This window comes from Aspergillus niger (assembly GCF_000002855.4).
Source record: "Aspergillus niger supercontig An11".
Lineage (NCBI taxonomy): Eukaryota > Fungi > Ascomycota > Eurotiomycetes > Eurotiales > Aspergillaceae > Aspergillus > Aspergillus niger.
Window position 1 is genome coordinate 1,977,647 of NT_166526.1, and position 24,705 is coordinate 2,002,351.

The 24,705-nt window shown below is 47.7% G+C and overlaps 10 protein-coding genes across 10 annotated transcripts; 5 read left to right on the forward strand and 5 right to left on the reverse strand.

Moving 5' to 3' along the window:
• Nucleotides 1-62: 62 nt before the first annotated feature.
• An11g08340 (uncharacterized protein) lies at nucleotides 63-889 on the reverse strand (the record flags this gene model as incomplete). Its single annotated transcript, XM_059750444.1, has 2 exons — nucleotides 63-469; nucleotides 499-889. 2 exons carry the CDS (start codon nucleotides 887-889, stop codon nucleotides 63-65), a joined length of 798 nt encoding a protein of 265 aa, XP_059604348.1.
• An 882-nt stretch (nucleotides 890-1,771) lies between these two features.
• An11g08350 (uncharacterized protein) lies at nucleotides 1,772-5,354 on the reverse strand (the record flags this gene model as incomplete). The annotated part of the gene is made up of 3 exons (XM_059750445.1): nucleotides 1,772-2,336; nucleotides 2,587-2,621; nucleotides 2,952-5,354. The coding sequence occupies 3 exons, from the start codon at nucleotides 5,352-5,354 to the stop codon at nucleotides 1,772-1,774; spliced, it is 3,003 nt and encodes a 1,000-aa protein (XP_059604349.1).
• A 794-nt stretch (nucleotides 5,355-6,148) lies between these two features.
• Nucleotides 6,149-7,753, forward strand: An11g08360 (hypothetical protein; the record flags this gene model as incomplete). Its single annotated transcript, XM_059750446.1, has 1 exon — nucleotides 6,149-7,753. One exon carries the CDS (start codon nucleotides 6,149-6,151, stop codon nucleotides 7,751-7,753), a length of 1,605 nt encoding a protein of 534 aa, XP_059604350.1.
• A 225-nt stretch (nucleotides 7,754-7,978) lies between these two features.
• On the reverse strand, nucleotides 7,979-10,014 carry An11g08370 (uncharacterized protein; the record flags this gene model as incomplete). The annotated part of the gene is made up of 2 exons (XM_001394766.1): nucleotides 7,979-8,013; nucleotides 8,070-10,014. The coding sequence occupies 2 exons, from the start codon at nucleotides 10,012-10,014 to the stop codon at nucleotides 7,979-7,981; spliced, it is 1,980 nt and encodes a 659-aa protein (XP_001394803.1).
• A 1,204-nt stretch (nucleotides 10,015-11,218) lies between these two features.
• On the forward strand, nucleotides 11,219-11,775 carry An11g08380 (hypothetical protein; the record flags this gene model as incomplete). The annotated part of the gene is made up of 2 exons (XM_059750447.1): nucleotides 11,219-11,262; nucleotides 11,532-11,775. 2 exons carry the CDS (start codon nucleotides 11,219-11,221, stop codon nucleotides 11,773-11,775), a joined length of 288 nt encoding a protein of 95 aa, XP_059604351.1.
• A 3,104-nt stretch (nucleotides 11,776-14,879) lies between these two features.
• On the forward strand, nucleotides 14,880-17,405 carry An11g08390 (uncharacterized protein; the record flags this gene model as incomplete). The annotated part of the gene is made up of 1 exon (XM_059750449.1): nucleotides 14,880-17,405. One exon carries the CDS (start codon nucleotides 14,880-14,882, stop codon nucleotides 17,403-17,405), a length of 2,526 nt encoding a protein of 841 aa, XP_059604352.1.
• A 1,233-nt stretch (nucleotides 17,406-18,638) lies between these two features.
• Nucleotides 18,639-20,292, reverse strand: An11g08400 (uncharacterized protein; the record flags this gene model as incomplete). The annotated part of the gene is made up of 2 exons (XM_059750450.1): nucleotides 18,639-20,126; nucleotides 20,182-20,292. 2 exons carry the CDS (start codon nucleotides 20,290-20,292, stop codon nucleotides 18,639-18,641), a joined length of 1,599 nt encoding a protein of 532 aa, XP_059604353.1.
• Nucleotides 20,293-21,020: 728 nt separating this feature from the next.
• Nucleotides 21,021-22,155, forward strand: An11g08410 (uncharacterized protein; the record flags this gene model as incomplete). The annotated part of the gene is made up of 3 exons (XM_059750451.1): nucleotides 21,021-21,125; nucleotides 21,187-21,609; nucleotides 21,667-22,155. 3 exons carry the CDS (start codon nucleotides 21,021-21,023, stop codon nucleotides 22,153-22,155), a joined length of 1,017 nt encoding a protein of 338 aa, XP_059604354.1.
• Nucleotides 22,156-22,493: 338 nt separating this feature from the next.
• On the reverse strand, nucleotides 22,494-23,054 carry An11g08420 (hypothetical protein; the record flags this gene model as incomplete). The annotated part of the gene is made up of 3 exons (XM_059750452.1): nucleotides 22,494-22,588; nucleotides 22,680-22,923; nucleotides 23,022-23,054. The coding sequence occupies 3 exons, from the start codon at nucleotides 23,052-23,054 to the stop codon at nucleotides 22,494-22,496; spliced, it is 372 nt and encodes a 123-aa protein (XP_059604355.1).
• Nucleotides 23,055-23,306: 252 nt separating this feature from the next.
• An11g08430 (uncharacterized protein) lies at nucleotides 23,307-24,438 on the forward strand (the record flags this gene model as incomplete). Its single annotated transcript, XM_059750453.1, has 4 exons — nucleotides 23,307-23,399; nucleotides 23,549-23,674; nucleotides 23,758-23,857; nucleotides 24,020-24,438. The coding sequence occupies 4 exons, from the start codon at nucleotides 23,307-23,309 to the stop codon at nucleotides 24,436-24,438; spliced, it is 738 nt and encodes a 245-aa protein (XP_059604356.1).
• Nucleotides 24,439-24,705: the final 267 nt, after the last annotated feature.

The window sequence follows — 24,705 nt, forward strand, 5'->3', positions numbered from 1 at the left end:
ACAAGATCCGGGGGTAACGGGGTATGTATTGTGATCTACCAAGTAGGTGCCCTTAGTCCCTCTTAAGTAGTCGTGCACAATGTCTTGGTTATCGCATTTCCCCGCATGTATCGGGGAATAGCTATTATTTTTGTCGTTTCGGCCGACAATCTGGCCACCTTTCCTGTCAATGCGGGGGATCTCCAGGCAAGTGGTTGTAGCGTGGCTCTCTGACTTGACTTATCATCCCCTCCCCTCAACTGCTTCGGATACAAGTGCATAAGCTCCGAGATGTGAGAGTGGCGTGAGGGGGTTACAGTGGCTCCAGCGGCTTCTAGCTCTGCAAAAGAAGGGTCTGCTTCAAGGGAGATTGGTTGGTCGGCCTGTGCTCCGCGGGATGCAGATCGATCTGGGTCAACATCGACCACTACTTGTGTGGAATAAAACTTGTTGCTGTTACTAATTAATTCAATGGCCTTGACCAGTCCGCCTGCCAGTACAGAGTCAGCTCCTTCATACCCCAATTATGGCCTTTATTCAGGGTTTTGCATTTTCTGCCCGCCGAAATGGTCTGGGTGATAATGTGAAAGCGCAACATGCTCAATATTGTCGATTTCGGTTCTGAGTCGTCGAGTATTTCTTGCCCAGATGCCACCTTCGGGGCTAGGATCGAAGACACGAAGGATAGGCTTACAAGGAGTAGAGATATCCCATGCATGGCACAACAGATGTTGTCCATGCGCATTTCCATAGTGGCCCCACCACGCTCCGTCCACGAATTTACCAGCATGAGGGAATTCCCATAAACCTGCTTTGCCAATTTTACAGCTGCATTGGGACTTGAGGAGATCGGGTGGAGTTCGTCGTTGACGATAACATGGAGCTCGAGGTCATCAACTTCAGCAAGCATGATAAGGTCTCTACTCCGAGCTTCTCATTGAGGAATGGTGTCGGTCAAACAAAGGATTTTCGGCATGTATTAGTGCATTTGAAATACCATCTGAAGTGCTTCGACGTCATAGAAGGCCCGTAACACGCATTTACCCATTAGGTTCGGTTCCCGATCGTACAGGGTAATACATATTGGACTGTTTGAAACGCCGAGAGTACATCCGCGCGCAGAATTGCTCCGAATGGATTAATTGCAGTCATAGATAATTAGCTATACGCAGAAGCTGTGGAGCTACTGATTAGGACGGAGTACAATGAAGCTCAAACTGAATCGCCAATATAGAAAAAGTATTTGTGTGTTGGGGCAAGCTATCGCGTCCATCTGCCCAGTCCGGGGAGTGGCGAGGCAGTGTAAGAGACCCAGTCGACTATTATCTACGCCAATGCTTCTCGGAAGATCGCAAGTAACAATTAGCCAAGTGGTGTAAATCTGTATTGAATATACATCGTTTTCACAGGAAGTAGACGCAGAGAGGGGATGGCAAGCTTCGGAGGCGTTTACCGCCACACTGGTCGCATTTCCTCCACACCGCACTTTCTCATACCACTGTCCCTTAAAACCCGCGCAAACATGCAAATGCACTCGAAATTGGGGTTGTTCAGACGCCGACAGATCATCTTACTACTTAGGCAGTCCGCAGATGTGTTCCACTTGAGCATGAAAATGCGGGGCGGGAAAACTACGATTATTACCCCCGTTGTCAATGCTTACCAAGCTACATACTGATTCAGTTTATTTTTCCCTATGCTTTAGATTAACTCTGATGGATAAAAGTGAATTTCTTCAAGTCATAATAGTCGGAGGATCAATCTCAGGCCTGACCCTGGCCCACTGTCTTCATTATGCGCCCACATATTTTTCCTCGAAAAGACCTCCAACCCAGCGCATCAAGTAGGGGCACCAATCGGCATTATGCCAGACAGGGCTCGAATACCTGATCAACATGGACGTTGGAAGAAGATCGAGTATGACCTCGAACCACTTGCAAGACCGATTCTGATCGACCACGGAGCGTTTCAAGCGTGACATAAAGGAGGCGGTACACATGGCCTTTATTCTGGAACAGGAGCTGTCGGCTGGATTGGAATTTGGAATCGGAGTCTGCAATACGGTTCTCAACTCGACTAACATCCTTTTTGACATTTGGTGTGCAATGTCACAAGCTCCTGTGTCTGAATATTGGCTTTCTGTCTTGTCCAAGGTGACAGTCGTCGCTCCCCGCTCATCCAGGCCGATCTTGGCTCTCCTGAGTCTCTGACCGAGGCCCTGAAAGGCTCCCACACTGTCTTTCTCGTCATCAACTAGTGAAATATCAATAATGCCGATATTAAGTATCCCGTTCAATGTCCATATCTCTTTTATGACGTCAGATGGTATACGGGAAGGGGTCCCATCGTCTGGCAGGCTGCAATATAACCTTTGTAATCCAGGAATACCGACCAGTGTTAGGGAAAGAGAAGAACAAGAATATCATCTCGATTATAACTGATAATGTTACGCTGCAATGATAGCGTAGCCTAGTTACTGCTCTATAGGTCTAGTCCAATATAATCCCACACGGCATGCTTGGTTTGCCATTCTACCTATAGTGTATCCTCCAGCAGTGAGTACTATTGTCATAATAAAAGGAAATGACACGAGATGATAAAACACACATCCTTTGCAAAACATCATCCCGTCTATCTCGGTCCTGATTTCGGATATTGTACGCCAAGCTGAACAAAGCTGTGATCGTTACCCTCCTACCTGTTCTTATCTGCATTCAGATGATGTCAATGTTCATCATTTGAGAGGTACCTGTGCTTTCGAACATTGCTGTTGTTGAGCAATTGGCAAGTCCTGCGTACAGGAAACTGACATTCATTCTGGTCCATACTAAGAAGGTCATACAATGAAACTCCAACAATTCAACCTACAAGCAAGTACCCACAGCTTAACGACCAATATCCTGGATCTGAAGCCCAACGTCTGCCAAGAGCTGAGGGATTCGTGCAACAGCCTGAATATCCCATCCTCTCACCTCATCCGGTAACTGTTCCCAGCTCACGATGTACGGACTTTTCTTGCCCATAATATCCTTTTCTGGTCCCCAAACCCATCCATCCCTCAAGCGCTCGCAGTTCCACCTCGCATGCTCCTGCTCTGCCATTCTGATAATTTCCTCTTCACTCAGGCGTCGGAGTAAGGGGTGAACGTATCCTGCCGGCTTTGGCCGAATCTCACATCCCATGAGCCGCAGCTTATCGGCAATATGGTCCGCTTGAAGACGATTTGATTCCTTTAAATTTTCGCTCAGGTCGTCCCATGATGCCATGTTGGCTGCTAGTAAACTTCGCTGATCGTCTCGGTAATGCTTGTGTATAGCCTTGGCGATGTCATCACGATAGCGATCTTCCATCCTGCCGGAGTTTAAAGCGAGGAAGACAGAAACTGTCATTGGATCCTGGGGCAGTGAGAAAAGGCCCTTCGAATGCTTCCAGCTCTCATCGTCTAATATCTGATCTGCTTTGCCCAAGCTCCCCTTTAGAAGGCCAACCTCTGCTCCAAGTGCAAGAGCCATGAGATATTCGAAGCCCGAGACCCTATCACCCCCAATACCGAGAACCCTCACTTTGGCAGTATCAATCCCTGATCGTAGAATGTCGGACCACTTTTGCAGCGGGAGCCGCGGAGAGTAGTCTTTCTCATCCACCGTGATAATCCTTTTGTAGTGACATATATCGTTGGGTATGTTGTAGGGGACACCACGAGGCACATAGCCCACTAGCTCGATTTTGCCAGAAAGGCTGCGATTCTCACTGAATACCTTCCCAATAACCTTGCTTATGCCGGAGGTTACTCCCTCAATTATGAGAGTGCCTCTAAACTGGAGAAGGAAAGGACGGAGTATGCGTTCATGTAGTTGACTGGAATGCTCATCCAGATCCGTCCTTGGTCCCAATATTATCACTACCGGCCCGGTGATAGCCTTGAAGTCGTATGGCGTGTCTAATTTCATTCCAAATTTTTTTGAGAATAGACTTATAAGTACCTGTGCTTGTTGTGCGGTCCACCGCAGTCCCTCGGGCACTGCATCCGATTCCAATGACCTCAATAACTTGGCAGATTTGGTGGTCACATATTGGGTGTTGGTTATGTTCAGTCCCTGGCAGTAGAAAGTTAAGGCGGGCTCCCACTCCTCTAGAAGCGTGTGGAGGAATCCCGTATTGTAGTAAGCCCATGGGAGATTAACCTTGACGTCAATCTGCCCGTGCGATCGCGCAATGGCCCCCCTGATAACGGGACGAAGGTAGCGGATGATTGAGGGGGACTCATTGGTACTAAGCTCTAGACCCAAGAATCTGCTTAGAACTCCAGGATTGGAAGGGTCGATGGAGAATGCATCCGAGTAGTGCCTCCGTGCACTGTCGTTGTCCCCGCAATCTTCGAACGTGCGCGCAAGAGCGATGTGAGCGTCGATATCCGATGGAGCAAGGTCAATTGCTTTCTGCAAATCCGTCTGCCCGTCGACGTATTCTGTACTATTTGGCGGATGTAGGTTACATCTCAAAACACCCCTTTGGAGGAAGACCGCCGGGTGTTCGGAGCCAGGGGTGCCTGCAGCGGCAGTGGATAGGATTTCGACTGCGTCGGTCCAAATATTGCGCTTATCAAGCTCCACCGCTAGAGATCCGATCCTCACGGCCAGGTCAACCCTCTCCGACGACGACGCACGATCCGTGTAGAGAACAAATCGCAGGAGGTCAATCTGTTTCGTGATATCGTCTTGGCTCATGTACGTTCCATAATTGCCCATGTACAAGGATAAACCCTTATGGACTCGTGAAAAGACTTCGTCCGATTGCTCAAGCAGGGCTGCGGCACAGTAAACCTCACGTTGGAGCTCAGTGGGCATCTGAAAGTCTGGCTTATACGCATACTCGTAGGAAACGTCTGCCCACGCATGCTCGAGTAAAGTCCGTACTTGTACCTCAGCGCGAGGATTCTCCATGCCGCAGAGCTCCTCGAACCCGGGTTTGAAGTCCTTCCTTCTGAATCTGACAATGTAATGAACAGACCGATATCCAAACTCCCTGGCTTGGAGACGATGTGTATGATCGACCGAGTTCTCTGCATCAATTTCGAACCGATCTTTGAGGGCCCTGACAACTGCCTTGACTTCATCAGTTGTATGCGTGATGACTCGGCCCCCGCACAGGTCTGTGTATTCGGCACAAGGGTCATGATGCGGCTTTCGAAAGATCTTTTCTGCGAAGCTGGGGACGGACTTTGGTCGGGTCTGTACGATAGCATGTCGAGCAACTCGCTGAACAAGGTGCTTAAGCTCCTCTTTCAGCAGTTGTGATAGTCTGTTATATAATCGATAGCGCTCTGCGGCATATGTCGTAATCTGCCGCAATGCGGCCTCGTTGGAGTCCGCCATGTTGTAGTAGATTGAAAGCTACACTCCGATCTCTGCTCTTCAGGAATGATGTTTATCACTATGCACGCACTTTCAATCAACTACAGCAAGATCCGGGACCTTATAGATGTCACTGCTGTCAGTGATTTTATTGCATACAGCAGCTAGGCCTCGGGCCATGGTTCAGACAAGTTGAAGCGAGGTTGTGATATCCATGATCTAGATCACCCAACCGCCACGAATATGTCATTGCGTGTAATGCATACGAACTAGACGAGGATTCTAGGCCAGCTGAGTTTGGCGGTAACCAATATATGCTGTGCTATTGCATTGGACTGGATAGTGCTAACGTTTGACCAATTTGACAGTGCTTTTACCTGACGGGAGAGATTGATCATAACCCGAGCGATTCTCTGCCGACCGCAAGAAGAGCTTCACTCTGTACTTTTATTCGTATTCCAACAAGCGCCAACCATAGGTCGTTGTAACCCTAATTGCCAGTATACGACACGGGTCGCGACCCATGGAACCATCGGATCTAGACTCCACACCAGAGCTTATTTTCAGCTATATTGTTGCTCCTCGAATGATACTGCGATCAACCATGACCAAATCCATGTACATTTTACCCGCGTACCGATGTATCCGCTTTTGGAGCTCAAGGGTCGTAGGATACGTCTCATGACCACTCACGTGTTTCGACATCATTACAGTTCTTGGGCAGGGTCTCAAAAGCCCACCACGAGCCCCAGACGATGGCAGACCAACAGAAACCATTCAGTGCTAAGAGAAAAAAATTCTAAGTATCCTTTGATATGTCGTCATCTTCGCAGCCTGACTACCCTAGCTTGATCAATACTTTGCTCGAGCACCTCAACAATGCTTCCCTGGACCCCATTCGCGCAGAGAGTATGCGAAGCACACTGGAGGAATTAAAATCAGTGGCTACTATCCTGGAGCCCGGGGAATCATCTGAAGAAGAAAGTGTGGAAAGCTCAGTGGAACGGATTCGGAAACTCAAAGGTGCAGAGCAAAAGGTGCTGGATCTGATAGCCCGGATACGTTTCGGGATACAAAACCCAACATATCCAGTCCACAATGAAGCCCGAAATATCCAGTCACATCCGATTCTAGAAGACATAAAAGAGCTGAAGGTTTTCGTATCGGATGTACAAGGTATGACAGGGGGAGAAGAGAATGTCAGAGCGGGAAACCTCTTTGAACGCCTTGCAAACTTGCAGGTACGGTTGCATAATGCCCAGAGCGAATCAGAGGTCAGGCAGCTCGAGGTAGAAGAGCTACGTCAAGCCACTGAAGATGTTAGGCGATTTGCTCGCCGCAGGAACATCATGTTAGCCCAGCCCATTTGGTCTTACCGAGGAGATTGTACCTGCCCAAATGTTCTCTTCTTTTCCGGATCTAATCCAACGCGAGAGGCGCTCTGTACCTTGGCGAAGCTCCGTGGGTTCGAATTGCGAGACAAGAATCCTATTGGAGTCGATTTTGCTGAGGGTCGCTGGCATGACCTGCAAGAAGCTAACCTTGCTGTATTTGATCTATCGGACGAGGAGCCCCAGGTATACTACGAGATGGGGGTCGCAATCACATTAGGAAAAGAACTCGTGCTCTTATGTCGCAGAGGCGTCATCCCCAAGTTTGATGTCGGCCAGAATTATGCAGAGTATGGAATCCACGATAATCGATTTGGCGTGGTTCAGGCTGCTTTAGAATCGTGCCTTTATCGACTGCAAAACCGTGGCGATCGGTCGACACCAACACCACAAGAGACCTACAGATATGCCAAATGGCTTGCACGTCAGCAACCGGACAATGCCACCCTCGCTACCTTTTGTCTTCTGGACAAGGCTAAAGATGATCCTGTCGAGATACACAATTCAGTCTTAGTTGTGAATCAATTTCTAATACGACAGCATGAAATAATCTTTCCGAGGTGGCCAGGCTGCTACCCTGACCCGGACGCCAAAAGATGTTTTATTGTCATGTCTTTTGCTGAGCACATGAATCCTGCGCGGGTTGCGATTGAGGAAGGGATCCGCTTAGCAGGTGGAGATTCCATCCGAGGAGATGTTGCCGAGGATCCCCATATACTACGATCAATCTGGGATGAGATATGTCGTGCAAACCTTATCGTTGTCGACCTCACGGAATTTAATCTCAACGTCTGTCTCGAGCTGGGCATTGCTCATACCCTCGGCCGAAAGATCCTTCTTGTCGGTCACGAAGGGACGCAAAATAACCTCAACCAAAATCTATCAAACGTAGCAAAAGTGAGACTACAACCCTACACAAGTCATCTCGACTTGCAGGCGACATGCTTCTGTGCCGTCAAAAGCCTAGATGTCAAAAGCGCGGTGCTTCAGGAAACTCGACCGCTTTCTTCGTTCCACGCGATTAGGTAGCTTTGTGATCGTTTGGAGTGGCGCACCCCTAATTCAGGATCTGACCCGAAAAGTGTTTTTAGTTATCAGTCTCTTTAGTGTGCTGCCTGGAGTCCTGCGCAGATTCCAAAAAAGACCCTATTGCATCCACTCCACCGACCAGTATCAAGTATCCAGAGAAGCACCTAGTCGACCCGCGCGGGGAGAGGCTGCATCTCTTTAGACAAGCTGTAAGCAAGATGATAATCAGGGTAGTGTGTCCGCCTCCCCCGTGCCTATAGCTACACAAGTATCATTCGTTCAGTTCGCTCCGGAGAGAAGACCTCCCCCTGCATACAGCCATGAACATAGCACGCTCCAACAATATGCCAATTCTGGCCCCATCGCCGAATGATAAATGGTACACTGCCGCCCTCGAAGACTGCGACTTGATCACCAACTCTACTGCCTTTGGGAGCCATGCCTACATACCCGTGGTTTGTATTAAAGATGGCACGATTGCACGTGTGGTGGGCCGTTCGATCAAGGAATGAAATCGGCGGTCCAGTGATACCCATTGAGAGTGCGTAGTTGTTATATTCCATGATCATGGTATTTCTATCCCATGGCTGAGAACGGCAGCGTCGAACAATGTCCATAATAGGCTTGACTGAATGATACCAGTTCATGAAATCTTGCCTCTCTCGCTGGAATCCGTGGGGGTGATGACCGCATCGCATCGTCTGCCAAAACACGTCTAGCATCGGCTCTCTGTTGAAATAGTACCAGTCTGACTCGCCGCCGACAAGGTCAATCCAGTTGCAGAAGCGATCGGCGTTCCTGGATACCTTGTCCAAGAGCTCGGGCAGTGAAGGCTCACGCCACCACTGCTGGGGAACAGACACGTATTCATCGTTTACAACGCCAATATCTCTAATAGAGTCGAGGATCATCCCCTGCACCCCGAGGCTATTCCCATCATCCGAGAACGCCGGGGTATATATGGTATTACCGGACGCTCGGAACTCGGTGGGATCATTATCGAAAGGAAACAGGTAGGTAGGAGACTTGGTGGGTGAAGAATCACATCGAGGAAGTCTCCTATACTCCAGCAGCTGCACAGAGATAGTGTTGTCCGGCACGCGCCAGTCCGGGACCCAAGATGGGAGACACGGATATCGCCGTCTTATCATGCCCGGAGGGACAGCAGGGTCATAGACTCCCGCTAGTGTCATGACCTCGAGGCTTCTGTCTCTGTGCAACAATTGCGTGGCCAGCTCTTTGTACACCTGCGGAGCGGGAGTTTCATAATCTGGCTCAATCTCCAACGCCTCTGTCCCCGTACCGCAATCGGCTGCCAATCCATACAAGGCGTAAATCTTGTCATGTGGCCTCTGTGCCCCGCGGTAACGGAATTCAGCCAAAAGATTGATTAAGGGTCGCTTGAGCGCAACCTCCTTTTCCGCCTTGATTTCATGTAACAATATCATCGGATTCGAGCCCCACCCCGCTGCAGTGACACCAGCTGAAGAGGTCGCAAGCCACGCACCCGCGTTCAACAGGTCCGGCTCTAGGATCTGATGGCCCCCACAAAGGAAGACCACAGACCTCGCCACTGCGTATTCTTGGATACACCACATCCGAGCGAACCAGGGCCTTTGCAAGAACTTGTAAAACGCTCGCACTTGGAACTTCGCCTCCTCGATAGACAGATAACCCAGTTCCCGCCAGTCTTGCAGTGTCATTTGTGCTACAGCGGCGTTGGGGTGAGTAAATATAGCGGAGGCCGACCTGCGCATCGCTGCAAGGGCCGGCTCCACGTCAGAGTCTGATTCACCTAGATAGACAAAGACCTGTGATGCCCTCTGATATATTTCCGTCATCAGTTTTACTTGTTTGGTCTGATCCTTGTCATCGTTCTGGTTTATGCATATTGCATCAGCCCAGATATAGCTGGTAGGGCGGGATGGAAGGCGTCTGATGGCGTCAAGGGCGGAATACAAGTTGCGAGTGATACTGCGCAACTGACCATCGCATTGAATCGTAACGCGGTCATCCACGTTTCCCCAAGTATACGAGAGGGCGGCGTATTCTGGCATACCCTCCTGCAATTTCACAACTTTAACCGTGCATTTCAATGGTTGAGAACTCGTCGTTTGGGACAATAGGCTGACTGCGTCCCAGCAGTCTCCTGGCAAAAGCTTCAGCAATCGTATCTCGTTACTTCCAATGTTTTCTGTCCCTAAAATGTTTCTGAATGGCAGAGCCGGTGGCAGGAGTTGCCTATAGAGCATGGAGCCCATGGCTTGAGACGAAATCACTTTGTGTTGAGTTCACTGATACCTCCACGCCTAGTCAGCTAATGGCTGAGGAAGTGTCCAGACTATATATATCTTCTCAGTCGCGCTTCAGAAACTGAAAATTAGTCCAGAAACTCCTTCGGCGTCAAGTAAATAATTCATTGGTTGTACTTGTACTTTAAAATACGCATGGCTGTATGTTTGAATGATGTCATAGATCTGCATCCAACGAGGCCCGGATTGATCTGGCCACACTATTCTACCCAGGTATGATGGCCGGGTCTAGAACTACCTACGGAAAGCGGTACTGACAAACCAAGATCCAGACCTGTACGGGTCGCTATGGAGAACAACCTACCGTAGAGGACTGAATTGGATTTTGAGATATCACTGCGGATTATATACATGTAGCTATTTGCTAAATATCGCATGTACGCGGCTACATACATGAAGGAGGGCCGAAAACGATAGCTAAACCTGACCGATACCAGTACCAACTATTGCCAAAAGTGAATTTCGATCTTGGAAGGAGCAAGGTTTGATGATGGAAGAACGGGGTCCCGTAGTGTTATTCATTCCGACATAACAGTGTGAACATTTGGCAGGGGTGCTGCAGGGAAATCCTGACTACATCCAGTCACCTAAGGAAAACGTTGCATCTATTATCTAATTCTCTTTGTGACATCACAGACCTTGTAAACCTCATCCCTACGTTTACGAAGGGTATCCTGGAATGAACCAAACCTCTAGCGCAGGGCAAATATAACCGTTATCTGCTCAGCGACCTGTCAAAAATGTGGAGCGCATTTTCGTTCTGACTTACCTCATTTGGGGTAGTTTGAATGTTTTCGCAGAGCCGTCGATTGCGTTGTTCGAGGGATTGCGATTCAGGATCCAGGAATTCATCGGCTAGATTTTTACACATATGAGCATGCGAATGGCGTGCTTTAGTCCAAAGCTCGCATTGTCGCTCAAAACATTATCCTCAAGTTGCCCATAAAAGTATACTGCGTTGGGTCTGAAACTGTCTAACAAAGCACCTTTGGCACATCAATGTTGTGTCTTGCTCGCTGGACTTGCCAACAGCGGACATAACCGTATTTCTTCTCTCTTACGGGATACAGAAAACCACTGACTGCCCCTTACCCAGTTCTCGCATTCTCATACATGCTCTACACATTGTTTGCGAGTGTGGAACATTGCTCTCATGCCTGATTTATCCTTCGTAATACTGGCTTCTAAGGGTGCCCCGTAAGTTTGAGACAATCCCAAATCGATGCCCCTCATTTGAGCGTCATCAAGAAATACCGAGCAAGCCTCTAGCAGCTTTGCGAATGACGACACCCGTAACGCTGGGACCAATCCAGTTCGGCCAACACAACTGATCTCGTCGTTTGGGTAGACAAAAACCACGGCCCTTGCCTGGTTTCAGTCGGGTGCGATCTTCAGGCAGCTCTCAGCAAGCTGTAAATCCGTGTATTCTGGAATCTGGACTACACGTCAGGAATAACTTAGATTAGAGGCACCAGATCCATAGCCATATTGAGCACGGCTTCTGCTTATGAGGTAGAGGACTTGTTGCGCGACGTTCAAAGGCGACTGAATTTCCAGGCCTTAGAAGAACTGAACAACGAGAATATTGGTATGAATCAGCTCTGGGAGGTCGAGTTGTTTGACACCCGAAGGAATGGTGCTACATGGATTATTTGTTCTACTACAGCCCACAATTGGAAATACTTTGATCTCGCCGAGATCCCAGCCTGAGGCGGACAGCTTAATTCAGAATTATCTCATTTCTTTTGGAAAAACATTGTGGGCGAGGGAATCAGACAATCTCGCTGGTTAAAGTAGTTACTGAATCTCTCCTTTGAAATCTCCTTAGCATCAACTGAGTCCCAGATGTTATCATCTGATTGACTCGTAGCTGGTGGATCTTCGACAGATGCTTTCAAGAGTAGGTTTTATTGACTTGCTCCACCATCTCGAAAGTCCTTAATGGGGTCTGGAATCTGTCCGGATATAAGGGTCCTAAACCAGTCTAGCCGCTTCCAACGGAAGCGTGGAAAAAAACTTGCGCAAGGCTAAGATTAGCATTATGGGCGCGTTTTACGCGGTAAGTTTGGTGAAACTTTAGGAATACTTTACACGCGCTGGATCCAATATTGGTGGGTACCGACTTTAAAGCTTAATTTCTCACTTCAATGTTAGTACCACATTCCGACATGATTGAGACCAGTCTAGAACATTGGCAATATCTTCCTATATATGTTCACACCACAACGAAACAAAATCTTAATTATGTGCCTAAAGCAGTACCAGGACAATACCGCAACTCCTCGTGCGTATTAGAAGCGGTTACTAGAGTAGAGCGATATCACAAGCTCTACCGCTATTGTTTTCCGGAATTTCCTGTCTAAACCTCTTCAGACCCGGATTTGAATCCTGAGGGGTTCTGGGACCCATTCACTCCCACCCGATGGTGACTCACACTCTGATCAACAGGGCAATTAAATCTAACTGGGCATATATTCGATCTAGTGATAAGAAATTGTTACTTTTTGGAGCAGTGAAAGGTGGAGTATAACTTTTGAACTAGCCAGTTGCCGAAGTCGAGATGCCTCTTATGGCTCGAGACGACAAATCTTGGACCTGTCCAGGTCTTCCCCCGTACCACTAAGTTCTTTGGCCTGGCCCTTTTTTTCCCCTTCCTAGCGTGGTAACGGACTCTTGCAATCAGCATCGTTTAGTTAGATAAGGGAACAAGAAGCCGCGTTCATGCGTCATTATACTGTACGTGGCCCATACAGACACGAGATCATGGATCTTCTGGATGCGGAGGGGTGTATCTGATTATCTACATTCACCAATACTATGTGATGTGACAAATGGGATGTGGACATCATGTGGTCACCAGAGAAGAAACGGTATTGTACAGAACTGTACTTCAAGCAAAGATAAATGTTCGAACACTCTCCTAGAGAAGCAAGAAGCAAAGAATGCAGCTGAATTAGTCTCTTATATTAGTATTTAAGAAGATCATGTGCTGAGCAACGCAGGCGGTTAGGACTTATGCAAGAACGTCGACCCTGGAAAACTCAAATCAATCTAAACTTCTGAGAAATGTGGCACGCTTCTCAAGTACCCATAATTTGAAATGATCGGCCGCTTTTTGATTTACATTGAGGTCTCTGACAGAACCGCTTACATCCTAGTCTACTATTGAATCCCCTTTTTATACTTATTCTTTTCGTAACTCAACCGACGCCCAGAAGAATCCAATATCATTGACCATTACCTATTCAATTTTTCTGCGACTTCTGATCTGCGTAACCTTGTATCACTCTTGCACTAGTCGGGGCGCTTTGCTCCAGGTTTTAGACTCCTTTTTATTCTAGACAGCGATCGATGATGATGATAATATGGTGTTGTTATCGGACTACTTAGTTTGTGCTCCATCCAGTAATATAGCGTCAAGGATACTAAGCTATTTACTCCCTCTGGTACCTCTCCATTTCTCATTTTCTTTCATATGGCCCGATAGTTCTAGGCTTCAAGAGCCTTTCCGTTTCCATATTATCGAAGTTCTAGCAAACGTGAATGATGCATCACAAGGGTCGGCGGAAAGACCCGTGATCTATGGTAAGTGCTTGCAAATCTAAGATGATAATGATGGAAATGGTGCGACCTCACCAAGGACCAAAATACAGGTCAAAATATAAAGTTTAAAGCTTATAATGTAAACTATCTTCCACAAGATCAGAGCTTAGTTGATTACTGAGATAGATTCCGATTCCAAGCAATGATAATATCTTCAATAAATTTGTCCTCAAGTGTGAAACTTTCATGTCTTTTCTTTCAGATTTTAGTTGTTTTGTAAGAGGGAGTCTGCTGCAAAGGGACTTTGCATTAGGTGTCGTTTGTGTTGATCTGCGCTTAGGATAACAGGACTTTCGTCAACGCATTCTTTACAGGAAATTGATCTCGGGAAGCCGCGTTTCACCTTTGTAGAAACGCAAACGTATCGGCTTGAAGGCAAGAATAGGAATAATGCTCCAGGTTTGCAAGCTGAAACTTTATGAGTGAACGAATAGCAACTACTGGACTCTTCTGTCTGTTCTACTACACTACATAATCTCCCAACTCAGGCCAACACTCCCACTCGTGTAACCCAGTTCGACACACTCTACACTTGAAGCTATTCGAACCGAGCAAATAGTATGATTTCACCGAATCCAGCTAGTTTAGTATATAGGCATCTAGCTCTAACCGCAACGAATATGGATTTGGTTAAGTCTTTCCCTTGTATCTGCTCTGAATGTGAAACTTTCTTTTTTGGATGATGCAGTACAAAGTTCAAGCCTTGCTATGTTAGAGATAAAGCTCTCCGGGTCCTACATTGGGTCAGCGTGACTAGCATTGACCGCACAGACGACCAAGGTTGAGATTGGACTTGACATCACAGATGCGTGGACATGATACTGCTCTGTAGAATTGAACGGTCCAGAAGCGATCCAACTCTTATTTTGTTCTGGATACGTATTTGAAACCAAGAATGGTCAATGTCATCGCGACTGGCTCGTAACCAGAGTGCCATGTGACTTTGAACCAAATTTTCGAATTACACACATCGGATTCGCCAGCTCTTGCAAAAGTTTCTTGGCAGTAGTAACCAGAGTATACGCCCATTATAAAAGACTTTGTTTTGTTTTGCCTTCAAGTCCCCAGTCAACGAGATATCTATTATCTAAATCCTTCTCTGGGTCAACCAAGATAGCCCTGTGGAGCACAAAGAACCTCTTTAACGGGAGCTTCAAAGCCTTGATCATACGTTTCTATCTATTATACTACCTCCTTCAGTACCACCGAATATGCAAGGCCAGGGGGCCTTGTCGCAAAGCTCTGTGGTTGTCGGAGTGGAACGTCAGGGGAATGGGGAGCTAGTTGCCACGCAGTCGACTGCCGCAAAACAGCGTAGGCGGCCAAAATCAGTATTTATTTCTTACAGTTCTTTGGATCGATATCACGCCTTGCATCTCAAGCGTCTACTCGAAGTAAAAGGAATCAAAGTCTGGCTTGATGTTTTTGACATCCAAACTGGGGGTGAATTCGACTCGGACCTGTTTCAGGTCATCGGACAACAGGATTTGTTTTGCCTACTCTTATCTCCTAAAGCCGTACAGTCAATGTGGGTCGAAAAGGAGATCCAGACTGCCCAGGCCAGTCCGGAGCTTTATATTCTTCCAATTATATTGAGACCATGCAACATCCCTCCAGAGCTAAAAGACATCATCGCCTTTGATGCTACAGAAGGACTAGACCGTGATAGTGTTCGCGATCGACTCTTCCGGGCAGTATTGGGTGACTTTGATATCGAAGGGTCGGTGATACTTAGTGAAATGGAAAGTGAACTTCAGTATAACAAATTTCTTCAAGATCAAGCAGAAGAAGCCCTTCCGGAAATCAGGCGAACGGTCGACGCATCGTCCGCAAGCCCGATACGCCGTGTCGATCTAAATATATTCCCAGAGACACTCCCTGAAGATTCTGATGTCATACTGGAGCTGAAACTGAAACTTGACACGCTCTTTCACGGAACAATGTCGTTCTTTATTGCAAGGTACCGAGAGGGTCGTACTTGGCCTGAAGGATACGGTTTCAGAGAGCCAGACTATGATGAATTCTATTTGAGAATCAAGCCCCGTATTGACGTGCAATTCAAGTGGTTCGATCGCATTGTCCGGTTGAAGCCAATTGAATACGGCAATGATTGGAAAGATCACACCGAGAGATATTTCATCGAATTTGATGGCACGCAGTTCAAGCCATATGAGGATCTCTCGTTTCCTCAAGTGTTTGAAATCCCCTGCCTGCGCACGCTTATCAAAGATCACAGTTCCTTCGAGCTTGTCTCACACAACACTTTAAGCAAGGCATCAACGGTTGTTTCTGAGGGCACTGATATCTCTATTGAGCTAGTGGGAGAGGTGGCGCAGGGCGAGTGGTTGCAATTATATCGTAGCCACATCACGAAGGATCTACAAAACCTCCAGAAAGCTCCATACCTCTCATCACCAGAGATGAGTCCGATATTTCGTGAGGCATTACTATCCCGCTGCCTTGTGACTACGGACGGGAAGAAAGGAGACAGCTACAAGGAGCTCGAAGAATCAATAATTGCATCGATCGAGAAGGGTGAATACAGTAGTGCGGATGAAATGCGCCTAGCTGGATGGTATCTTTTTGATAAGGGCTCCATGAGCTTTGGACGAGAAATGTGGAGAGACGCATATGAAGCTTATGAGAAAGCCAGCTTGGCTCTACAGCCACTTGTTATGTCTCAAGTTCCGACGATGCGCGATGCGGTATCCATGTACTTGTCCGTCCGACGTATGGTGGAGATATTTATGCAACAACAAAGTTTTCAGCATGCCGGGGGGATCATTTCTGCTCTCATGCGAGTGGCTCGATCAATCAGTGAGTCAGATTCCGAGGAGCCAGATTTCCAAAGGATATGGGCAGACGCTCTATTCGTGGAAGCGAAGGTAAATGCGGCGCTAGAGCAGAAAGACCTTGCCGTCGAGAGCCTCGTCAAGAATGTCGATGTCTTCCATCAATTATATCTGACGGTGCAGCTGCCATCCCGGCAACGAGCATGGATAGCTGCCTTATCATATGCCATCCGGACGGTCGCTGGCTGGCAGATCTTAGCGGACCAACAGTTGAGTGCGTGGAGAACCGATCTGCGAAATGCAATTGGGAACAATGACGAAGCCTTCGAATTACTCACGCGACCGCCCCCGCCTCCTAACGAGCTGCCTGTATGGCTTCGGGACTGTACACTCCAGCAATGGCCAACTAAACCAATCAAAAGTGCCGCTCTCCGGTATGCATTGAAACTACCCGAACGGTGGGACAGCTCCTTCACCGTCCGGGGCACGTCGCGCTCGATTGAACACATTTACCACGGTACACCGGGCATTGACGCGGAGCGGCTGATGATTGAGTTTCTAGAGGACCTGAATGAACATGGCGACATCACAAAGGCCGTGACAGTTTACATGGCCTTAATAGGAATGCCTGTCCTGTACGACCTGGTAGCCCAACCGACATTGCTACCGGGTACCTGGCAGTACATGGGTAAACTACCAAGTCTCATCACAAGCCTGAACGCTGATGATGCTTGTGCGTACATGGGCCTGGCCAGGTTTCAGGCCTCGTTTAACCTACTGGGAAGAATCTATGTTGTACTGGTTCGGAAAGGGACATTTAGGTGGAAGATCACGCTAAGTTTTGAGACGGCTTGCCTACCTAGCATGCCTGAGGACATAGTCAATTCAAATGACCATGTCCGTGCTGGGGCAATTCTCGGATCTTTGCAATTGCTAGGCCCATAAGATACAAATCTGGCTGAAGCGAGAGGTGGCCGGGGAGAGAGCTCTCGCAACATGGGTTACTTCAGATACTGTTGCCTACTCAGACTCTCCCGGAAACCATGGCCATTTAGGGGCGGCGCTCAGACTGTTGGAACTAGCAAAACTGGTTCACATGGAACCCTCGGAGTTCGAGAGAGTTATAGCCCCAAATAAGCCCCAATATGTTGACTTCAAGTACCAGGACTTTGACTACAGAGGGCAAACATCAGGCCCTTGCAGTTGCTGCCGCAATATTCGTGACTCGACTGGAACATATGCGCACTGCCGGAGGAGCAGAAGCACACAGATTGTTTAGCAGAGTCAAAGCAACTATTTTCCACATCCAACGCTGAATCATATCTTACTGGAGAGCCACACATATTCAAATTCTGGTCGGGAAAATTCAATCTGTGACTTTGCTTTCAGTGCTCTAGAAATCAGCGAGGAAAGCGTCTAATCAACGATGAGGTGGAAGTAATGGAGCTACGGAACTAGCATCTGGACCGAAGAGTTCCCTGTGATCTGTAGTGAACGCAAAAGCAAATCAGATTGCCGAGAATATTATATGCGATGTTCCAAAAGATGGAGTTGGTTGGGTGAGTAGATTTGATAGTTTATATTGTCTAACATGTATCATGTAGACCTGTAAATTCCTTATTGCAGTTATTCTTGCCATTCTAGACAAGAGATTACGACAATTTGGGAGGAGATTCGTATACTCAAGGAATCGGAGTAGACTATGGTCGAGGTCCAACATGAATTTCTGTGCTTCAAAGTACACCGGTTTCGCAGATTTAGTAGCGCCATGTGACAATAACAAGGAAGCCACACACCGCGTCATATATGATCAAGATACTGGCGAGGGACAGATGGACTTGTATGCCACTTGGGAACTAGGTCAACAAGATGTCAGATTCAAGACGCATACTAAATGTTGAGAGAGTATGCAACTGTGACGGTGCAGGCCCGGTCTTTGTGGAAAGGGGTGTGTCATTCATGCACCTAGGCCAGCAGAATCGGAATGCGAGCCACTCAGCCTCCTCTGCTTGATTCTGAACCGCGGTCTGCGCGACGGAAGTCGGCACTCTTCTTCCACTCTTGTGCTCTTTCCTTGTGTGTCTTCTCTTGCGTTCAACTCGTTGCCGCATCAGGAGAGCTCGTGACCCATGCGTTATTTGTCAATGGCAAGATATGCAATGTAAGAGAGAACCTAGTCTAGACAGTTTCGCTTGACTTTCGGCGGTATGTTTCTCGAACTGGACAGCCTTCATGGGCGTGCACCTCCCACGCGCCAATTCCATATTCTAAGGGTGGCTTATTCTTCCCCTTACCATCTCTGAGTAGATTTTCCGGCCTGTAATCTTGATTGGTCTTCATACGGCGAATAACTGACCCGTGAATTTTAGCCTCCTTTGGAAGGTCACGTCTCTCCCCAAGGGGAAGAGGCCACCGAGTGGGTTTCCAGGATCCATCGGGTTGCAATGCCAATCTCCGAAACGGAAGATACTCCGCTACTTTCCACGTTACAACGGTGGGCCACGAGACACCGTGGTCGTACTGTAAGAAGTCATGTACATGTCCGGTCGTAGATGCCCTTCGGAGTGCGGATTTAAAGCTGGATTCGTTCCCTGGATCACCTCTGTAATCTCCATTTGTTTGGCCTCCGGTGGTTGGCTCCAGATGACCCGGAAGATCACTATAGCCAACTGAATCATCAAAGCAATGAAAGAGCTTCATCTTTTCGTGATCAAATCGAAGCCCCGCACGCCTCGCCTCCTGTACCATCCACACCAATGGCACATGGCTCAGTGCTAGGTCTTCATCGTCATCCAACTTTAATCCGCCGCCAATATCCGAATGACATCCAGCGAACCACACCTCCTCGATGTCTTGAGGCGGGCTTTGGATTTCGTCAAGGAGCCCATCCTTAGCTTCTGAGAGCGTACTAGCCGGGTTTTGGGGGTCTGCTTCCATTTTTTGTGGGTGAGCAACAGGGGCTGGTCGATAGAACGCCTCTCCTGTGCAACGAGCTTGCTGCTCTGGATGATCCGGCATCTTGCGCCGCGTCGATCGCCTGTTAGGGTTGGCATCTGAGATTAAATCCTGTCGAAACTTGGCACGATGCTCATCGATAGAAACGGCATGCCGAATTACCCTGGCCGAGGTTTTTGCCGTAAAAGGAAACAGAAATTTATTGCGATTCACTTCAAATCTTGGGATGCTGTTGACGGTGTCAAATAATCCGAGGAACCGAATTTGCGATACCGGACGACAGAAGGTCTCTCGTAGGGCTTTCATGTACTTATATAAGTCATCCTTTTCTGTCTGGCCAGCGTCGACGCTGTTGGTACATTTTGCCCACTTCGAGAAGGTCGTCCAGACGTAACGTACTTTCCCTTCATTTCCTGGCTCTAGCAAACCAACGTGGTCTACCATTTCCGCAAGCATGCGAGCAACATACGCTCCACGGCTAAAACCAAAAATGTATATGTCATCTCCAGGGCTGTAAAAGCGCATGAGGAACCTATAACCGTCCATGACATGTTCGTCAAATGTTGTGCCTGTCGCAGAATCCTTCATATTCGAAAACCATCTCTTTAGTCGATTCTGGCCGGCATTACTGACCTGCCAGATCGAGGTGGTATGCGTCCCAAACCCCGGCTGATAATAATGAAATTGGCGAGGGTCATTGCGGTTCAGCATCTTTCATCAGTGTAAGAGTAGCCTGAAGAAATTGATTCATGTTCTAACCACTCACTCTGTAGATCTTGAGGATATTACTGTCCGCTTCGTCTCCGCGGAATTTATATCCGGTGCCATCGAAACAGAGAACAAACTCTTTGTTGTCTGCGACGGCGGCCCGCTCCATGTTAGGTGTTGCTTCTGTATTCTAAACAGTCACGCCACTCTATCGAATATTCAGTGGCACGTCGTTCTTTTAAATCTTAGAAAGGGATGTTGTTAATGTAGGAGTCACCCACGGGTAGCTTGTGGCGAAACTTACCTGTCGGTAAATCCAATGTCTAGAATCACTTAATTTCCAACAGCCTCATGCATTTCCTGTAGCCCTGGATTAGAATGGGCCCCATAACACAATATGGAGAGAGATCTGACGGTTCGATTGCCATTTGCTAAAATTTTCCGAAGATAGATACATATCGGCTAGTTCCGGTCTCGGAAGTGTTCGGTGCGGAATACGAGAGCCAGAGATTGGTCGATGATGTCGAGATGACCGCGACAGAAACTCAAAAAGTGTATTCTTCTTGCGTTGAACTACAAAGTTTCGCACAAGCCCAGGTGGATAAAAAGGGCTATTTATCTAGTTTAAGTTTATCCCGGACGGCTGAAAAGGTCACTAATCGATCTCGTAAACATTATTAATGGTTGAAGATCTCTTATTATTGGCCATCTGCCAGTTCGGGCTCTATTGAGCTCCTGCGGGGCTATGCTTTCTGCTCCAACCTCTGAGGTCATCAAGGACCTTTTATAACTGGGAGAAGCATTATATATAACTAGAAGACAGATATATTGAGAATATTGACGGTTTCTGCCGTCACCTTTAACTTATACCTTGTGAATTGCCATCATCAAGGCACCATGTCACCTCTGAACGAAGCCGCTTGGATTCTGAAGCCCAAAAGTGATCTGAAGCGATTCACTGCGGCCTACAATGCCCCTTCGTTTGACGAAGTTGTGATCGAGGTGCATCAACACATTGCATGGAGTTTTACTGTAGAAGTCGTGTAGCTAATAAGTGTGATAGAACCGCGCTGTTGCCATACAACCGTTGGATGCCAATATCCGGGCCCAAGCATACGTCGACGTGCCCTACCCATTCATCTTGGGCAATGGAGTTGCCGGCATTGTCCATGAAGTTGGATCGTCAGTCACGAGATTCAAGAAGGGCGACCGCGTCGTGTCTGATACACCTACTTACCAGCTCAAAGAAACTAAGTACGGGGGCTGGCAGAAATATGTCGTGAGTAATGAAGCCACAACCGCTAAGATCCCGGCAAGCACGACTTTTGAGGATGCGGCTGCAATACCTTTCGCGCTTTTAACAGCTGTTTCTGCGTTGCACTTGCACCTGGGTATGGAGAAACCAGGAGCAAATTGCAACAAGAAAGCACTAATCTGGAGTGCTAGCGGATCTGTGGGGGGTTACGCTGTTCAATATGCCGCCAGTGTGAGCATAAAATAGCTCAATGGTGTTATCCGGTGAAAAGCTAATAAGGATCTCTAGGTCGGTTGCGAAGTCATAGCAACCGCTTCCCCGCGGAAATTCGACTATGTTCGTGGCCTTGGAGCCTCTACTGTTCTCGACTACAAGGACGATGAGATCGTATCGAAACTTAAGAACCTCGGGCCCTATGATTATATCATGACGGCTTCAGGTGACGCCAAAGGTGCAAACGCTATAAGCGAGATCCTGCAACCAAACGGCGGGACATTTGCTTCTGTCCGCGCGCAAAGTAATGAAATGAATCTGGCCAAGAATGTCCGTTTAGTTTACGACTTTTTTAGCATGACCACCCAGAAGCCGGAAAATAGTAATTTTACGGAATGGTGGTATCATGACTACCTCCCCGGAGCTCTGGAAGGAAAAGTGACCCCTACACCCTTGGAAAAGCGAACTGGTGGCTTGAACAGCATCCAGGAAGCTTGTACCGACGTTTTGGAAGGGCGCAGCCCGAAAAAGCTGGTTCTAAACCCCCAGGACGCTGATAATTGAGCTGTAATATAGGTATCAACAATCATATTACTGGCCGCCTTAGCTATCCTAGTGTCTATCTTTATATTTGACTGTAGTGGTCGCCTGTCCGCAGATTTTACTGCTTTGTCTTTAAACCAGAGAAATAGTCCGATTAAGAAGTGCGTCATTCTCGGCTCCATGTGAGAGCGTACAGCTGAGGTGTAATATGGCTTTCCCTATTGCGATTGATTGATGCATCCGCCATCCATGCCAAAGAAAGCTCTTGAAAATTCATTCTCCCGGAGATATCCCGCCACTGCGTACTAGCGTATTCTTGGAATAGCCATTGGGAGGAACTTTGTAGAAGGTGAAATCTCCTAAGGGGACGCTGCTTTTGCAACCAACGCCCACCCACCATAGCGCATGTTTATACCGAATCCGGTGGTAGCATGATCGGGTGCACCATGGTCAACTGAACTACATAGTACATATATTAACTTCACTTGAGGTAAATCCAGTACATACGACCATAGAATGTGGAAAACAGGGCTTCCCGTCCGCACTTAAGCCACACACTGGAACGGGAGGGGTGAATTCGACGACGATCGCTGAAGACTTTTGTCCCTGGGGGCCCTGAGGCGAGGCAGTCAGCCACCCCACGTGTGAGATCTGGGCGTCATCATCCCAGCGGTATGCGTTATCCGTCAGCAGGGCCTTGCTGGCCCCCTCCGGCCGCGTGAAGTCAATCGATTTGACTTGCACCCCGTGGACCACGATCCCCCAGGTTGATTGGCGAATAGTCGCGTCCTTCCCAGATAAATCTTAGCACTAAGGACAGTTAAGATAGTTAATAATCTTATTTTTGTCTGTTTCGCGGTTAGATATAAGATAATCTTATATCTAACTGTTAACCTGACAGCAGGTATAAATTTTTCCATTAATCTATCCTACCCTGGCCGTTAACCACTCTAATACTGATTAAGATAACTACTTTTTTTTATTTAGGTAATATCTATAGTTTTATTCTGGATGCTTCCTCGTCTAAAAGACTATATTAAAAATATTACTTTAGCAAATTACTAGTAATCAAGATTATATAATTTGAAAATTCCTGGATCTTAACTGCTTTTTCCGAGGGCGCTTAGGTAGCAAGAATCAAGCATTTCTTACGACTTTAATATTGACCTAAAATGTCGTTTCAACATCATGTCCCGGAACAGTACGGAATTGCTAGTAGTGATGTTCTCTTAAGACGAGACACAGGTGGGCGACCGCGGCGGGAGGTCCGGTAGGAGACTGAAAATCCGTCCACAGTCATGACATAGTCCCGGCTAGCCCAGTTCACACTTTGTTATCACGCTCACTGCCACAAGCATAATATTATCCCTTACTGGCTAGCAGTTTACTTACCTGCCGTCCTGTCCTACTGAAGGGTGCCTCATTGTTTGCGCCAGCCACTCAAGTTAAAACCATGCCATCATCCTTTGATACTTGTTTACCTTGGCTCGAGTTCCGTGACAATAGTGGAGTGCTGGTGGAGACCCCGGTGGGTGGCCCGGTATGTGGCGCAGCAGCTACATTCCGATTTCCCGGATTATCAATCAGTAGAAATAATGGGCGGCGAATGGATTAAATATAGAGCATGCGCTCTTTCCAGCAGCTGCTGTGATCATGGGAGGCCGAACTATGGCTGCAAAATCTGACAACACAAACTCCAATTTTCCTCTTGCAGGGAGCGCCAGTGATGGCTAGTCGACGGAGGAAGAGACAACTGCTACATACTACTGTGGAGCTGTGCAATTGGCATTTGTAAGTGCTCCCCAACATGGGCAGGCCAAAGCTTTTCACCTAGAAAATCGTCCTTAACTATCTCTTGCTAATGCCATGCGCAACCCTCAGCCAGCGCAAGCTCCTGGTCTTGTTGATACATTCATCTGCAACTGCACAGATTACCACAAAATCACTGCATCCATGTTCGCGACCAACTTTGTTATCAAAGACACGTATTTAAAACACTTGCGTGGCAAAGAAATGCTCACCATCTATTGCCAGCCGAAGACCACTATCACTGGCAAGGCAATGACCAACTTCTTCTGTTCTGTGTGTGGCTCGCTTATGTATCGCACGAGTGAGGTGTTCCCAGGACACAGCATTTTGCGTACTGGAACGGTTGATGATTTTAGTCTGCATGAGACGAAATTGAGGCCAAGGGTGGAGATATTTACCAAGGACCACCCGAGTTGGCTCTGCGGTGCAAATGGTGTTGGACAGTTTAAGGCAGCACCTCCGACGCTTAGGAATACCCCCATTCCAAATCCCTGAATTGGAATGCTACAGACGCTATATGTACCCCTTCTGTTATGTACATAAAGTAACATTTCACATCTGGCTCTCTTATGCAGCATAAAAAAAGATTGTTCTGCGCTCCAATTCGGTCCATGCTGACATGAGCGGGAGGTGCGCGTGAGGGTTGACAAAAGTCGAGAGGTCTAGCTTTCAGCTCTCAGATATTAGATTCTTGGCGACTGCGTCCTGCTCCCTATTAAATGCTCACCCCTTGATCGGAAAATCAAACCTGCCTGCGCAATT